The sequence below is a fragment of the Oncorhynchus masou genome, chromosome 32 (assembly GCF_036934945.1).
Source record: "Oncorhynchus masou masou isolate Uvic2021 chromosome 32, UVic_Omas_1.1, whole genome shotgun sequence".
NCBI lineage: Eukaryota > Metazoa > Chordata > Actinopteri > Salmoniformes > Salmonidae > Oncorhynchus > Oncorhynchus masou.
In genome coordinates, this window is record NC_088243.1 from 38,324,518 (window position 1) to 38,342,224 (window position 17,707).

The following is a 17,707-nucleotide window of genomic DNA, read 5'->3' on the forward strand; positions in this document are numbered from 1 at the left end:
TCAAACAGATACATTGTCCATTGTACATCTGCACTTCTCCACTATCATGTTGGGAAACTCGGCCACTTCAATCTCAGTGTAGTCTCCTTTTTTCACCAGGTACATTATAGGTAGCGGCGCGTTCTCCGTAGCGGCGCACCGCCGTTCTCCGTAGCCATAATGACGCTTTGGCTGCTTGCAACCTCCTGCGCATCGGAAGGACTGGTAGCCCGCAGGTTCGATGACCCAGTATTGAGTCCAAGTTAGCTCCCGGAAGTTGATGAAGTGGTCTTCTCTGCAGCATATGCCGTTCGGCTTGCTGGACTGGCAGTCACCACGGGAACTGGAACGAAGATAAACGGTCAGGTTATTACACGTTTGACACATCTATAGAAGATTCTCAAATCATGTATAAGCAAATGTCATACTGTGACATAGCAGCCAGGTCCATATGTGTGTAGCCTCTATGCTTAATTAAAATGTGTCCACTGTCCAACCAAGGTTCTAAACATTGCCATTAGCCTAGCTATTAAATGTCACTTACCCATATTCCTCCAGGTTCAAGGTGTAAAAAAGAAGCTCAGGTTTTCCCGTGCTCTGGTCAGAGGGGTCCTGCGCGGTAAAGCGCATACTCTTGGCCATCTCGGCTGCGTAGCTTCCCGGTCTCTCCCCCTCGACCCGCAGCTCCAGGCGCAGCGGCACCTCGCGACGTCCCTTCGACCAGTAGTGTACGGCCTGCGTCACATCAAAACCTTTCCACCCAGTCTCGTAGATTGGCACCAACCTATTGAAAGAGGACAACCATACAAATGAATCACAATAGCACTTTAATTAACTTGCATGCTAATTAATTAGTATTAGGCTAATTAAAAGTAGGCTGTTGAATGATGTGCGGTAACGGTGCTGACCTTGAGTCTACCAGTGAGGAGCGGTTGGCGCCGTTCTCTAGAACCTCCACCCAGTAGACGCTGACCCGTGCGTTGTTGCCCTGCTTTTGACTCTTTCTCCCGGCCAGGTGCAGTTTATGAGGGGCGTTCTGGTAGAGTCTGAGCTCCGCCATGGTCAACTCGCTGTTGGCTGGGACCCTGGCCTCCATGTCGAAAACCAACCGCTCTCTGGTGGCGTCAGAGTAAAGAATCTCCCCCGATATATCTGTTATGTAGAATATTACAGGACACCGTCCGCATGTGGACAATTGAACAGCAGTGCGTAATTTGGAATCCAAACTGAGAATTACGCATTGGTGTTAACAACGGTATAACTAATAGTAAATAAAATATGATGGAAAATAAAAATCAGTCAGTCTTTAAAACTGTCATATTCTCAGTCTTAGAAACGGTCATAGTTGCCATTGCTGTTTACCTGCGTTCCCGGAATACCCCCTGAGGATTCCTGCTAGGCTGGGCAGAGAGCGGCGTCTCCTCTCGTGGTGCAGCTTCAGCAGGGTCAGGTACTTGTTTCTGATGTGGCTAGGAACGACCAGGTTTTCCAAGTCCCTTTTATGGATCCTTGGGAGTTCCTTCAGTCCAAGCCTCTGAAGCATAGCCTCTTTCAGGTTCTCTTGGTTGAAGCTGTGCGTTAGAGACAGTATCGCACTGGCGCACAGCAGCCACATTGGGAAATATGCCATTTCTGAAAGAGTTGAGAGTTAAATACTGTTGCAGATGGAGGACAAGGACTGACCACATTTATATATAGTAGCCCCGCTGTGACATCCCGACGGACGTGTACAAAGGTGTGGGGACCAACATCAAAAACAGTGGACGCGCGGGAGAGTTTCAATGTAACGGCCTATTTTAGGACTAATAGCCTCTGCCTGATCCCAACCCCCACCTCCCTCCACTCATCGATCACACCCATCATCACCACATCGACCAGTAAAGATGGGACTCGCACATGAAAGAAAAACACACATTTCGTTTTTAATGACCCCATTTTCATCTGAAACATGGGTGGATTAGACACCAATAGATTAGTAGATAGAGGAGTGCTTTTTTTACCGGCAATTAATGACGTGATAATCTCTCTCTAATGGACATCTAAGCGGTTTCACCCTCCGTGTCATTCAGTCCAAACATCGTTGATAGGCTTTCAGTAGGCTATTTCAATTTTTGAATTGTTTAATTAAAAATCGAAACAGTTTGAGCCTAAACTTTTTGCATTATTTATCAAATTGAACTCGGTCTGGGATAATGATCTAGTTTTCATGATCTAATATTGTTCTAATTGGAGCACTAGACTAGCTTGATCAAAAGGCATACATAGATGGACATCACTGACAGATATTTTCCTCTCACTCATTAACAACTGGCCCCTCAACCCCTGTGTAGCTTTAGAATGGCACCCCATGGACAGATTATCATATTAGTGTAATTCAGTTTGTCAAGTATGTGTATAACATCATTAGTGTGTGGAGGTATGTCTATCCTTCTCTGCCTGAGTCTATGGTGGTCCCCCTGTGTATGTGTGTGTCAGGTCAAACAGACTGGTGTGTATTGGGAGCCGAGCTCCCATAGGGGACAGATGAGTAATCCAGTGTGTGCTCTGCTCTGGGATGTGGATTGTAAAGGGCTCTTCACATGGACCTGATTATGTGTCTCTAATGCAGGAGCTGGCTGGGTCTTTTTTCTGTCATATACACACACAAACACTATAGTGGCTGAGGCAACTGGTTCCTCCATAGAGTCCCAGTCTGGAGTGTGTATTGGGACTGGAGTGCGGCAGGTGGTCTTGGGATGACAGACAGTGTGCCCACAGACAGCATACACGCAGACAACACACAGGAATTGCTGATTGACAGATCAACATCTGACAAGCAGAGGACAGACACATACACACACACAAAACGTGATGCCAGATCAACAGTAGTCAGACAGCTAAACAGATGTGCTCCCTGTGCTGTGTGTGTTAATCATCATGTTATTAGCGGTCTCTTTTTGGCAGGGCAGGCCTGCTGGGTCCTCATTTTAATAGATGTAGTAGACGGACAACACTAAACCAACATATCCAACAAAAGAGATGAAAGATTCAGACAAATTCATGTCTTAGATTTCAGTTGTTTCCTGGTGAGGGTAGTAGTAGCCTGGTCCCAGATCTGTTTGTGCTCTTGCCAATTCCATTGCTGTCATTGTCAAGCCAACCATTTTTTTTATTCGCCACATTGGAGTTGGGAATAGAGCAGCAAAAATGACATTTGTGCAAAACTTGAAATATGAATTGGTTGCCTATTTAATTGTAACGCTCACATAGGACATATAAAAGTAGCCCTACAAAGTTAGAGACACATTTGGCGCCCATTGCTCCAATACAAAATGCCTGTATTATTGCTCTGGGTATGCCTAACCTAAATGTAAAACCTTGCGTTATTATTTTACTTCATTAGATAGTGCCATTTGTAAGGGGTGATGCCGGGGGTGTCATGCCCATAGGGGGCACAGGGGCACGTTCCCCCTCAGATTTGTCAATAAAAAAAAAAAAAAATACTCCGTAATACTACTAGTCACTTAGCAATTTTATGCCGTTGGCTTTAGCTAGCCCATATAGGTTCCTACTCTCAACAACCTCATAACTAGCTACCAAGAAGCCATTTCAGGCTATCAATCTAGTTAGTAGCTAGCTTGTCTAACTATTTGAGAAAAGCAAGCAATAACTAAATGTACTGAATTATTTTTAATCTTTAACCCAGATTTTAGCAGAGATGCAGAGCAGCATATTTAGTTTCTTCTTTTACAGACAGCATTAAGATGTATGCTTAGATATGCAGAAAAATCCAAATATTTTTTTACAAAGCACAAGTATTTTGGCTTTAGATTACAGAAAAATGCTGTTTCAGGTGTTTGAAAAATGCAACATCCTCACATTTACGTACAGAGGGAAACATTCCTCCCGGTAGACCAACCCCCAGCCATTCACACACAGTTTGTGTCCCCTCAGATTTTGCGGGTATATGACGCCCCTGAGTGATGCTGATCCCATGTTCACACATTCTACGGTTACCGGCAAGCTTTGATTTTGCGAGAACAGTTGGCATTGACAATACACAATATCGATAAGGGGTTGGAGACGGGTTGTGAGAGGAACGAGTCACCCTCCTACACTGACTGTTGACAGAAACTCTTCGGGTGAAAGTTAACAGACATCTTGATCCACTTAATCAGGAATCAGCAAGTCTCCCCAATCAACAGGTTTTAATGAAGGACTATAGATTAGCATTACAAAATAAGACAACAGAAACGAAGACACAGCCAAGCCTTTCATTTACTGCAGCTATTAATGTGCTGTTATTCTTGTAATGGTGATCATCTTCTGTAGTCAAAGTTTTTTAGCAGGCCTACATGTGTTGTGATAAAGGTATTGTAGCCTTAGCTGATCAAAATATGTTTGTGTTTATAATGACTTCTAAGTGGATTAAGAAAAAGATATGATGCATAAATCAATATCCTATTAAGGAAACTAAATGAAACCTTTTAGATAAGACACCTTAAATCTAGTAAAATATATAATTATTCTTATCGCATTAACTTTTCCATAGGCTTGTCAGTGACACCTTGAACCAAGTGTAAATTATTCTACAAATGTCTGGCCTACTTTTACAACCTTGGATTTCCACCAATTTTTTAAATAAAAATTACTTAAATCTTGTGAAATATGTCATTTTATTGTTATCGCAATACCCTTTCTAATTGATTGTCAGAGAGACCTCAAACCAAATGTAAATTACTCAAACATTTATGGCCTACTTTGACATCTTTGACTTCCTTTGATTTCCACAAAAAACCTTGTGTGAATTTATTACAATTCCTTAGATCTAGTAAAAACATTATTAATTTGCAGGTAGAAATGTGTTCAATATCCACTGAAATAGCTAGCACATTTACTAGATAGACAATAGTTGCCTTGGTAAGGCCAGGAAAACAACCTCTCACTCAACGTCAACAAAACAAAGGAGATGGTCGTGAAATTTAGGAAGCAGCAGAGGGAGCACCCCCTTATCCACATCGACGGGACAGCAGTGGAGAAGGTGGAAAGTTTTAAGTTCCTCGGCGTACACATCACTGACAACTGAAATGGCCCACCCACATAGACAGTGTGGTGAAGAAGGCGCAGCAGCGCCTCTTCAAGCTCAGGAGGCTGAAGAAATTTAGCTTGTCACCTAAAACCCTCACAAACTTTTACAGATGCACAATTGAGAGCATCCTGTTGGGCTGTATCACCGCCTGGTATGGCAACTGCACTGCCCACAACTGCAGGGCTCTTCAGAGAGTGGTACGGTCTGCACAACCCATCACCGGGAGGCAAACTACCTGCCCTCCAGGACACCTACAGCACCTGATGTCACAGGAAGGACAACCACCCGAGCCACTGTCGTTTATCCCGCTACCATCCAGAAGGTGAGGTCAGTACAGGTGCATCAAAGCTGGGACCGAGAGAGTGAAAAATAGCTTCTATCTTAAGGCCATCAGACTGTTTAACAGCCATCACTAACACAGAGAGGCTGCTGCCTACATACAGACTTGAAATCATTGGCCACTCTTAACAAATGGATCACTAGTCACTTTATTAATGCCACTTTAATAACGATGTTTACATATCTTGCATTACTCATCCCATATTTATATACTGTATTTTATATCATCTATTGCATCTTGCCTATGCTGCTCGGTCATTGCTCATCCATATATTTATATGAACATATTCTTATTCCATCCCTTTGCTTAGATTTGTGTGTATTAGGTAGTTGTTGTGGAATTGTTAGATTACTTGTTAGATATTGCTGCACTGTCGGAACTAAAAGCACAAGCATTTCACTACACTCGCAATAACATTTGCTAACAATGTGTATATGACCAATAAAATTTGATTTTATTTTGATTTAATGAGGAACTAGAATACTAGAATGGTCATTAACCTTCTTATGATGGGACCCTTATGATGGGATAAAGGTCGGCCATTTTGGTCAGGGAGTTGCTAAACCATGGTTTGCCAAAGCTGTGATAAGATATAAATAAAATAATGCATTTCAAGAATGTATCTCCACTGTATGCTAGCCAGACAGTTTGTGGAAAAATTCCATAAATTGTTCAAATGTAAATTAACTGACAATACGCCAACCTTCAATTGAAACAATGCAGTCAATCCACAGCCATACACTGGCTGAAATCAGTTGATGATATTGTTGTAAATGTAAAAAGTACTGATATTGTTTCAATCAATCAATCCGATTTATTTATAAAGCCCTTTTTACATCAGCTGATGTCATAACGTGCTATACAGAAACTCAGCCTAGAACCGCAAACAGCAAGCAATACAGATGTAGAAGCACGGTGGCTAGGAAAAACTCCCTAGAAAGGCAGAAACCTAGACAGGAATCAGGCTCTGAGGGGTGGCCATTCCTCTTCTGGCTGTGCCGGTTGGAGATTATAACAGAACATGACCAAGATGTTCAAAAGTTCATAGATGACCAGCAGGGTTAGATAATAATAATCACAGTGGTTGTAGAGGGTGCAACAGGTCAGCACCTCAGGAGTAAATGTCAGTTGTCTTTTCATAGCGGATCATTCAGAGTTAGAGACAGCAGGTGCGGTAGAGAGAGAGAGAATAACAGTAGGTCTGGGACAAGGTAGCTTATCCGGTGAACAGGTCAGGGTTCCATAGCCACAGGCAGAAAGGTTGAAACTGCAGCACAACCAGGTGGACTGGAGACAGCAAGGAGTCATCATGCCAGGTAGTCCTGAGGCATGGTCCTAGGGCTCAGGTCCTCTGAGAGAAGAGAGAGAAAGAAAGAGAAAGCAAGAGAAAATTAGAAGGAGCATACTTAAATTCACCCAGGACACTAGATAAGACAGGAGAAATACTCAAGATATAACAGATTGACCCTAGCCGCCCGACACTATTGCAGCATAATTACTGGAGGCTGAGACAGGATCATAGCACAGACTGCTTTCCAAGGAAACACATTTTTTGTCATTTATGGTCTGTTTACGTATATTTTAGTGACTATTTACAATATACAGAAAATGTGTATAAACCTGTATAAACTATATTTATAATTTTATGTTAACAATAATTATATTACACAATTTCTGATATACTGTGTATAGTAAACATAAAAACAGCAACATTCACACATGACAGATGTAAATGCTTACAAGGTATGTATGTACAGTGCCTTGCGAAAGTATTCGGCCCCCTTGAACTTTGCGACCTTTTGCCACATTTCAGGCTTCAAACATAAAGATATAAAACTGTATTTTTTGTGAAGAATCAACAACAAGTGGGACACAATAATGAAGTGGAACGACATTTATTGGATATTTCAAACTTTTTTAACAAATCAAAAACTGAAAAATTGGGCGTGCAAAATTATTCAGCCCCTTTACTTTCAGACTCTGTCCATAAGACAACAATCCTCCGTATATTGCACAAATCTGGCCTTTATGGAAGAGTGGCAAGAAGAAAGCCATTTCTTAAAGATATCCATAAAAGTGTTGTTTAAAGTTTGCCACAAGCCACCTGGGAACAGCAACAGTTTTTGTCCATTAAAGTAATATCATATTGATCAGAAATACAGTGTTGGACATTGTTAATGTTGTAAATGTCTATTGTAACTGGAAATGGCAGATTTCTTATGGAATATCTACATAGGCACACAGGCCCATTATCAGCAACCATCACTCCTGTGTTCCAATGGCATGTTGTGTTAGCTAATCCAAGTTTAGCATTTTAAATGGCTAATTGATCATTTGAAAACCCTTTTGCAATTATGTCAGCACAGCTGAAAACTGGTGTTCTGATTAAAGAAGCAATAAATCTGGCCTTCTTTCGACTAGTTGAGTATCTGGAGCATCAGCATTTGTGGGTTCGATACAGGCTCAATATGACCAGAAACAAAGCACTTTCTTCTGAAACTCGTCAGTCTATTTTTGTTCTGAGAAATGAAGGCTATTCCATGCGAGAAATTGCCAAGAAACTGAAGATCTCGTATAACGCTGTGTACTACTCCCTTCACAGAACTGCACAAACTGGCTCTAACCAGAATAGGAAGAGGAGTGGGAGGATCCTGTGCACAACTGAGCAAGAGGACAAGTACATTAGAGAGTCTAGTCTGAGAAACAGATGCTTCACAAGTCCTCAATCCGCAAAACACCAGTCTAAACGTCAACAGTGAAGAGGCGACTCCGGGATGCTGGCCTTCTAGGCAGAGTTGCAAAGAAAAAGCCATATCTCAGACTAGCCAATAAAAAGAAAAGACTAAGATGGGAAAAAGAACACAGACACTGGACGAGGAAGATTGGAAAAAAGTGTTATGGACAGACTAATCTAAGTTTGAGGAGTTCGGATCACAAAGAAGAACAATCGTGAGACGCAGAAAAAATGAAAAGACGCTGGAGGAGTGTTTGACACCATCTGTCAAGCATGGTGGAGACAATGTGATGGTCTGGGGGTGCTTTGGTGCTGGTAAAGTGGGAGATTTGTACAGGGTAAAAGGAATCTTGAAGAAGGAAGGCGTTTAATTGGAGCCCATTGGAGCCCATTTCTCCTACAACAGGACAATGACCCAAAGCACAGCTCCAAACTAAGAATGTTCCAAGATGGCGTAGCAGTGCAGATGTTGTTTGTCGTTCTCCCGTGTACATTTAGTATTTTTTGTAATTTTTTGTATATATTTCAATCTATTTTTTCATTTTTAAATTAAATATACCTTCCGGCAACCCGCCTCACCCAATGTGATACGGATCTGCTATTTTTAGACCTTATAGCCAGAACCTCCATCAGAAGCTAGCCTTCAGAAGCTAAACTGCTAATTAGCTACTAGCTATTTAGTCAAAGTTAGCCACTGCTAGCGGCCTTTACCTTTAGCACAAACACCAGCCGCTTTTAGCCTGGATAATACCTGCCAGCCTGCCAGTCTGCACAGGGCGTTTACAAACCTGAGCATATCGAACTGTTTTTCTCCACTACAACACCGGACTCCTGCCGTAAGCCCTGGACCATTACTCCTGATCATCGAAGCCATGTCTGAATCCTGGTTTAGGAAGGCCACCAAAAATTCTGAGATTTCCATCCCCAACTACAACATTTTCCATCAAGATATAACTGCCAATGGGGGAGGAGTTGCAATCTACTGCAGAGATAGCCTGCAAAGTTATGTCATACTTTCCAGGTCTATGCCCAAACAGTTTGAGCTTCTAATTTTAAAAATGTACCTCTCCAGAAATAAGTCTCTGACTGTTGCCGCCTCTTCTAGACCCCCCTCAGCTCCCAGCGATGCCCTGGACACCATATGTGAATTGATTGCCCCTTATCTATCTTCAGAGTTTGTTCTGTTAGGTGAGCTAAACTGGGATATACTTAACACCCGACAGTCCTAAAATCTAAGCTAGATGCCCTCAATCTCACACAAATTATCAAGGAACCCACCAGGTACAACCCCAAATCTGTAAACACGGGCACCCTCATAGATATTATCCTGACAAACGTGCCCTCCAAATACACCTTTGCTGTTTTCAGGATCTTAGCGATCACTGCCTCATTGCCTGCATCCGCTATGGTCCGTGGTCAAACGACCACCCCTCATCACTGTCAAACGCTCCCTAAAACACTTCTGCGAGCAGTCCTTTCTAATCGACCTGGCCCGGGTATCCTGGAAGGATATTGACCTCATCCCATCAGTAGAGGATGCCTGGTCATTCTTTAAAAGTAATTTCCTCACCATCTTAAATAAGCATGCCCCTTTTAAGAAATGTAGAACTAAGAACAGATAGCCCTTGGTTCACGCCAGACCTGACTGCCCTCGACCAGCACAAAAACATCCTGTGGCAGACTGCACTAGCATCGAATAGTCCCAGCAAAATTGAACTTTTCAGGAAAGTCAGGAACCAATACACACAGTCAGTTAGGAAAGCAAAGGCTATCTTTTTCTAACATAAATTTGCGTCCTGTAGCTCCAACTCCAAAAAGTTTTGGGACACTGTAAAATCCATGGAGAATATGAGCACCTCCTCCCAGCTGCCCACTGCACTGAGGATAGGAAACTGTCACCACCGATAAATCCATGATAATCGAGAATTTCAACAAGCATTTCTCTACGGCTGGCCAAGCATTCCTCCTTGCTACCCCAACCCTGGCCAACAGCTCTGCATCCCCCGCAGCTACTTGCCCAAGCCTCCCCAGCTTCTCCTTCACCCAAATCCAGATAGCAGGTGTTCTGAAAGAGTTGCAAAACCTGGACCTGTACAAATCAGCTGGGCTAGACAATCTGGACCTTCTCTTTCTAAAATTAGAAATTTGATGCAACCTCTATTACCAGTCTGCTCAACCTCCCTTTCATATCGTCTGAGATCCCTAAAGATTGGAAAGCTGCCGCAGTCATCCCCCTCTTCAAAGGGGGTGACACTCTAGACACAAACTGTTACAGACCTATATCCATCCTGCCTTGCCTTTCTAAAGTCTTCTAAAGCCAAACAGATAACTGACCATTTAGAATCCCACCATACCTTCTCTGCTGTACAATCCGGTTTCCGAGCTGGTCACGGGTGCACAACAGCCACACTCAAGGCACTAAATATCATAACTGCCATCGATAAAAGACAGTACTGTCTGGCCAAGGCTTTCGACTCTGTCAATCACCGTATTCTTATCGGCAGACTCACCAGCCTTGGTTTCTCAAATGACTGCCTCGCCTGGTTCACCAACTACATCACTGTTCAGTGTGTCAAATCGGAGGGCCTATTGTCCAGTCCTCTGGCAGTCTCTATGGGGGTACCACAGGGTTCAATTCTCGGGCCAACTCTTTTCTCTGTATATATCAACATTGTCGCTCTTGCTGCTGATGATTCCCTGATCCACCTCTACGCAGATGACACCATTCTGTATACATCTGACCCTTCTTTGGACACTGTGTTAACCTGTCTGGCCCACCCGGGACGCAACCGCACCCCCTGCCAACAATAAATGCAAATGCGCTACGCCAAATGCTAATAGCACTCGTTAAAACTCAAACATTCATTAAAATTCACATGCAGGGTAGTCAATTCAAGCTACACTCGTTGTGAATCAAGCCAACGAGTCAGATTTGTAAAATGCTTTTCGGCGAAAGCATGAGTAGCTATTATCTGATAGCAGGCAACATGCCGAAATACCAGAAGGGACGTAAACAAAGGAATTAGCCTAGCCGGCGCTACACAAAACGCAGAAATAAAATATAAAACATTCATTACCTTTGACGAGATTCTTTGTTGGCACTCCTATATGTCCCATAAACATCACAATTGGGTCTTTTTTTCGATTAAATCGGTCCTTGTGTACCCAAAATGTCGATTTATGAACACCGTCAGATCCAGTAAAAACACATTTTTTAAACGCGACGTTATTTTTTTTAATTAAAAAAGTTGCCTATAAACTTTGACAAAAGACTTCAAACTACTTCTGTAATCCAACTTTAGGTATTACTAAATGTTAATAAACGATCAAATTGATCACGGAGCGATCTGTATTCAATAAGCACGAGTTTGGGAAACATAGCTAACTTTTCCGGTTCCATTGTTTACAGCTGTGGACTTGACAACCGGATGTGGCTATTACTCAGATGACCAAGGATTTAGCTGAATCGAAATCACAACACTAGCGACATCGTGTGGAAGCTGTAGGAACTGTAATCTCACCCTTAATTATTTTTCCTTCCAATAGACAAATCATAGGCTGGCGGATTGATTTTTTCTTCGTCGATTTAGTGACCAGGTTTTCTGCCGATTTTGACCACGGAACTCGTTCTGTTATAGTCACAGACATCATTGAACCAGTTCTAGAAACTTCAGAGTGTTTTCTATGCACACATACTAATCATATGCATATACTATATTCCTGGCATGAGTAGCAGGACGTTGAAATGTTGCGCGATTTTTAACAGAATGTTGAAAAAAGTAGCCCGATCTCTAAGAGGTTTTAATAAAACTCCCAACAAGCTTCAATGCCACACAACACTCCTTCCATGGCCTCCAACTGCTCTTAAACACTAGTAAAACTAAATGCATGCTTTTCAACAGCACCCGCCCGCCCGACTAGCATCACTACTCAGGTCGGTTCTGACTTAGAATATGTGGACAACTACAAATACCTAGGTGTCTGGCTAGACTGTAACCTCTCCTTCCAGACTCATATTAAACATCTCCAATCCAAAATTAAATCTAGAATTGGCTTCCTATTTCGCAACAAAGCCTCCTTCACTCACGCTGCCAAACATACCCTTGTAAAACTGACTATCCTTCCGATCCTTGACTTTGGCAATGTCATTTACAAAATAGCCTCCAACACTCTACAAACTGGATGCAGTCTATCACAGTGCCATCCGTTTTGTCACCAAAGCCCCATATACCACCCACCACTGTGACCTGTATGCTCTCCTCAGCTGGGTCCTTGCTACATATTCGTTGCCAGACCCACTGGCTCCAGGTAATCTATAAGTCTTTGCTAGGTAAAGCTCCACCTTATCTCAGCTCATTGGTCATATACCTGCTGGCGCTCCAGCATATCTCACTGGTCATCCCCAAAGCCAACACCTATTTTTGCCGCCTTTCCTCACAGTTCTCTGCTGCCAATGACTGGAAAGAATTGCAAAAATCGCTGATGTTGGAGACTTATATCTCCCTCACTAACTTTAAGCATCAGCTATCAGAGCAGCTTACCGATCGCTGCAGCTGTACACAGCACATCTGTAAATAGCCCATCCAATCTACCTACCTCATCCCCATATTGTTTTTATTTACTTTTTTGCTCTTTTGCACACCAGTATTTCTACTTGTACATCATCATCTGCACATCTATCAATCCAGTGTTAATTTGCTAAATTGTAATTACTTCGCTACTATGGCCTATTTATTGCCTTACCACCTCACGCCATTTGCACACACTGTATAGATACTTTTTCTATTGTGTTATTGACTGTATGTTTGTTTATTCCATGTCTCACTCTGTTGTTTGTGTCGCACTGCTTTGCTTTATCTTGGCCAGGTCACAGTTGTAAATGAGAACTTGTTCTCAACTGGCCTACCTGGTTAAATAAAGATTGAAAATAAAACATTTATTAAAAAATGCAATAACTAATTAGGGAAGAAGCAATTAGCTGGTATTCTGTCTATAATGGAGTGGCCAGCACAGTCACCGGATCTCAACACTATTGAGCTGTTGTGGGAGCAGCTTCATCGTATCGTAAGAAGTGCCCATCAAGCCAATCCAACTTGTGGGAGGTGCTTCAGGAAGCATGAAATCTATTCAGATTACCTCAACAAATAGACAACGAGAATGCCAAAGGTCTGCATGGATGTAATAGCTGCAAATGGAGGATTCTTTGATGAAAGCAAAGTTTGAAAGACAATTATTAGTTCAATTAAAAATCATTATAGCTTTGTCAATGTCTTCACTATATTTCCTATTAATTTTGCAACTAATTTTTGTATGTTTTTATAGAAAACAAGGACATTTCAAAGTGACCCCAAACTTTTGAACGTTAGTGTGTGCGTATATATATATATATATATATATATATATATATATATATATAAAATAAACAATAACCTTTAATATTTTTCTACAAAATACAGAAATGTGCCTTTTCCACATATGTAGGCCCTGGTATTGTGCTGGAGATAATGAAAATGAGTTTTAAAAGTGGTGGAATTGCCCTAAAATAGAGCTTACTGTTCACTGTCAGGGTTGAAAAGATGAGTGGTGGCTTACCCTCCATTGTGCATTTGACTGCCTGCACTCTCCCTTACCCAGTTTGACATAACCACGGCCAAACCATACATTAAACAGGCTCCGCTCAGCTACCGTGGCTGCTACCATGGGGTCTCTCTCTTTCAGACCAGGACCAGAACCACACACACACAGTCTTGTATAACTAACCAAGTGGGGGCACACAATTCAGTCACATTCAAAATCCCATTCTCCCTAACCTTAACCCAAAAACCTAACGTTAACCCTAAAACTAATTCTAACCCTAACCCTAAACCCCCAAGAAATAGCATTTGACCTTGTGGGGACTTCTGGACCCCACAAGTATAGGTAAACACATCCACACACACACCTGAGATGAGAAAACATTATTCATGTCCAAAAGCAGGTGATTGTGGTCTAATTTGGGTCTGTGAAAAAAACTGAAGTGGATAACTTTTAGAACTTTGTGGAAAACAACATCTCTATTACTGAAAAAAAAAATGATTGGATTATTAGACAACAAATCCGCCAGGCGGCGGTCAAATCCAAAGAAAGAGTTTATCAAGGGTGCATTCAAGATCGTATGTTTCTGAGACGTTCCTGCAATAGGAATTTCCAAAACTACGAATCCCAGAGAACCTCAGTGCGCTCGCTATTAATGTCAATATGGCCACTGTCAGTCAGACAAAGGCGAATCAGTCTCGCCACGAAATGAAATCAAATTAGCAAGCTAGAGGAGAACGGATGGCATTGTGAAAACCGGCTGGTGCATGTTCCGTGTCGGGGATATAGAAGAGGACTTGTCACGAGGACCAACCAAACACCGGTTTATTAAATGCTGTGGAGGACGGGGGACATAGATACAAAGATCAAGGTAAGACTTGTAATGCTAAGTAGTTAGCATAGCTTGCATTTCTGCAGACTCGCCCGCACTCCTTGGCACTGGTCCCAATGCTCGTCAGCAAGCTAACTTTATTAGCTAGCTGAGCTATAGCTGGTCACTTAAAGGATTTATAGCTAATGCCAGATCAGTGTTTTATGAAGTCGTTGGAAAAGTCTGCTTGGTCTATACAGGTTGTAAAGATTGGTAGATAACAAGCCAGATGTCATGTCATAACTATAACGATAGCTTATATATTTGTCACGCTAACTAGCTAGCTAGATACCCAGTACTGTAGCTATTGTCATTGAACAACCATTGCTACCACACTCAACTGTTTAGATCACTAGATAGCAACACTACGTTTGTGGGTGCCTTTTCCCTGCCATGTATCTATTTCCTGCCTATACTGTAACTAGATCATTATCATTAAGTAACAACGCAGCCAATGCCATACTCAAATTATTAGATCATGCAGAGTTACTTGCAAATGATGAGCTAAGTAACGTTCGCCTAAAATCTAGAGCTGGACAGTGATTGAACACAACCTCTCCTGTCACCACACACTTTGCAAACATTCGGAACCCTGAGGCGTTTGCTTGCTGTTAGCTGCAGGTTATACACACAGGCAGATAGTTTTTGCACAGTTGTCTGGACTGGGTTTGGATTATTTTATTTTAAATGGTACGCCCGCGGCACCGTATGATGCATTGGCGTTGCACTGTTTTGATTCCAATGTGAATGTTATGGGGGTGACGTAATTTGAGTCACCACGTCACAAAATTATGCCGGGTTCAAAACAACTCCGAAATATGCCGCATTCAAAACAATTTGGAAATCTCACACTTCCGATTTAATTGGTTTTAAAACAACTGGGAACACTTTATTAAAAAAAGAAGAAAAAAAAGAAGCTCCGACTGGGAAAAATGTATATTAAGTCATCCAACTTGGAATTCCAACTCAGGAACTGGGACCTCTTTCTAGAGCTAGGACCTGATCACTGAGTTTCCAGTTGTTTTGAATGCGGCTATAGAGCACCACAGTATGGGTCATCATACCCATAAACTTAGCGGTCAACAGGGAAATGGTTCCAATTGTTTTCCCGCCATTCATTTTTCCTCATAGGGCATTTTAGAAATATTTAAAATAAGAGCTGTGTTTCGTGGCTTACCCTGGCGTGATGTTTTGATAACTGTGTAAAGCTCTCTAGGACAAAGTGATTTTTTATAAATATATTTGCCTTTATTTACCCCCCAATAATGCATTGCAAATGAGCTGCTAATATGGCTATCATAAAGGACTACAAATGTCATGATGACATGGACAAGACTGCTGAATCGAGGCAAAGGTAAGAATCTCTGAATTAGCTATCTAATGTTAGCTAAATGTAGTAAGAAATAAATTGGCTACACTTCTTTAAATTTCCAATTCTGTGATCTGTCCTGTGAAAGTTTTAAATTGACACAATACCTGTTAGCAAAGGTGTCAGCTAGCGTGATGTGCTGGAGCTTGCAGGGATTTGTAGTTTTGCATGTCTACTTTGATGCTTATTAGCATTTTAAAATCTGAATGTAAGTAGAGCCGACTATTGATAAGTCATCTTGTCCAAGAGATTTACATGGTTATCAAAATGTCAGCGTAAGCCTAAACGTTACCCTTGTTTACATTGAGTTACACTGGGGTCAGAACACAATCATGGTTGGACAATATCTTGGTGTCATTATACTTAGTGTCTTCTAACGTGTGGAGAACATCTAGATTATGAAACATTTACACATTAATTTATTCAACATTTAAACGGTCTCTTAGAAGCAATATGTCTGGTTTGAAATGCCCTATGTGGCATCAATGAGTCAATCATTCATTCTGGTGCCAAAATTGACTACAAAGTGTAAATAGGATAATTTTGGTCAGTATCATCCGAAATTGAGTTTTGTGAGTTCTTTACAACTTACTGGAGTGTTGGGTATACTTAAGTATCAAAAGTTAAAGTATAAATAATTTCAAATTCCTTATATTAAGCAAACCAGGGAGGTACCATTTTCTTTTTTTCCCAGATAGCCAGGGGCACACCAACACTCAGACATCATTTACAAACGAAGCATGTGTTTAGTGACTCCGCCAGATCAGACACAATATGGATGACCAGGAATGTTCTCTTGATAAGTGTGTGAATTGGACCATTTTTCTGTCCTGCTATGTATTCCAAATGTAACGAGTACTCTTGGGTGCCAGGGAAAATGTATGGAGTAAAAAGTACATAATTTTCTTTAAGAATGTTGGGTGGTAAAAGTTGTCAACATATACTAGTAAAGTACACATACCCCAAACAAACTACTTCAGTAGTTTTAGTTAAGGACTTTACACAACTGCCAATTGCCCAGAGACAACACCTTGTGCTATGTTCCCAGATGCCATGTGGACATTCGTTGTCAAGTCTGCATATGGGTGCAACGTAAGCACATTTTTCTCGCAAATAGGAGTAAGAATGGGCTTCCATAAAGTTGTTGCAAACTTCCAATGCATTTCAACAATATGGCCAGGAATGGATTACTTGCGACAGTGTATCTTCCGCTGCCTGTCAACCGTCAAACCACTGGTGTTGGTGAGTACTTTAGCTAAGTTTATAGCTGGTACTAGCTAGCAGTTATTTTTGGTTATACAATATTATTTGATAATGCTAGCCTGCCAGGCTATCTATGATGCCACAGATGAAAGGAGAATGATACTGTAGCTAGCTAAATGCATCAAGCTTAACGTGTAATGTGATGTAGCATCTCAGAGGACGATGTGCACAGCTGACCTTAGCTAGCTAATTGTAGCCCATTGACATTTTATTATTTGCTCAAATTTAAGTCGATACAAGGCAGGCACTTGGATACTAGCTTTCTAGCTAATAATAACATGTAGCCAGCTTACTGTCAATAATGTTTCAGCACTAACTAATGTTAGCTAGATAGCCAACTCATTTAAACTCGGACAAAGATATAATTTACCCGGATTTGCAAATGAGGTAGCTAGCTAGCATTTGGGAGCTTCGTCTGCTAACCCAAAACATGACTGATAATATGTTTTGTCGTTTATTTTCTAAGGCAAAAATAAATTATGGTACTAATCTACTACAAATACAACTAT

The 17,707-nt window shown here is 41.5% G+C and overlaps 2 protein-coding genes across 5 annotated transcripts in view; one reads left to right on the forward strand and one right to left on the reverse strand.

The window, feature by feature from the left end:
* Positions 1 to 1,609, reverse strand: LOC135526986 (left-right determination factor 2-like). Its single transcript, XM_064955658.1, has 4 exons — positions 1,342 to 1,609; positions 888 to 1,131; positions 524 to 763; positions 1 to 322 (listed from the first exon to the last, which is right to left on the reverse strand). Exons 1-4 carry the CDS (start codon positions 1,607 to 1,609, stop codon positions 1 to 3), a joined length of 1,074 nt encoding a protein of 357 aa, XP_064811730.1.
* Positions 1,610 to 14,358: 12,749 nt separating this feature from the next.
* LOC135526043 (homeobox-containing protein 1-like) overlaps positions 14,359 to 17,707 on the forward strand; it is a 35,396-nt gene continuing 32,047 nt past the window's right edge. For all 4 annotated transcript variants that reach the window (XM_064954075.1, XM_064954077.1, XM_064954076.1 and 1 more), the window contains exon 1: positions 14,359 to 14,566. The gene's annotated coding sequence lies outside the window, so the exon portion shown is untranslated. The remainder of the gene's footprint in view (positions 14,567 to 17,707) is intronic.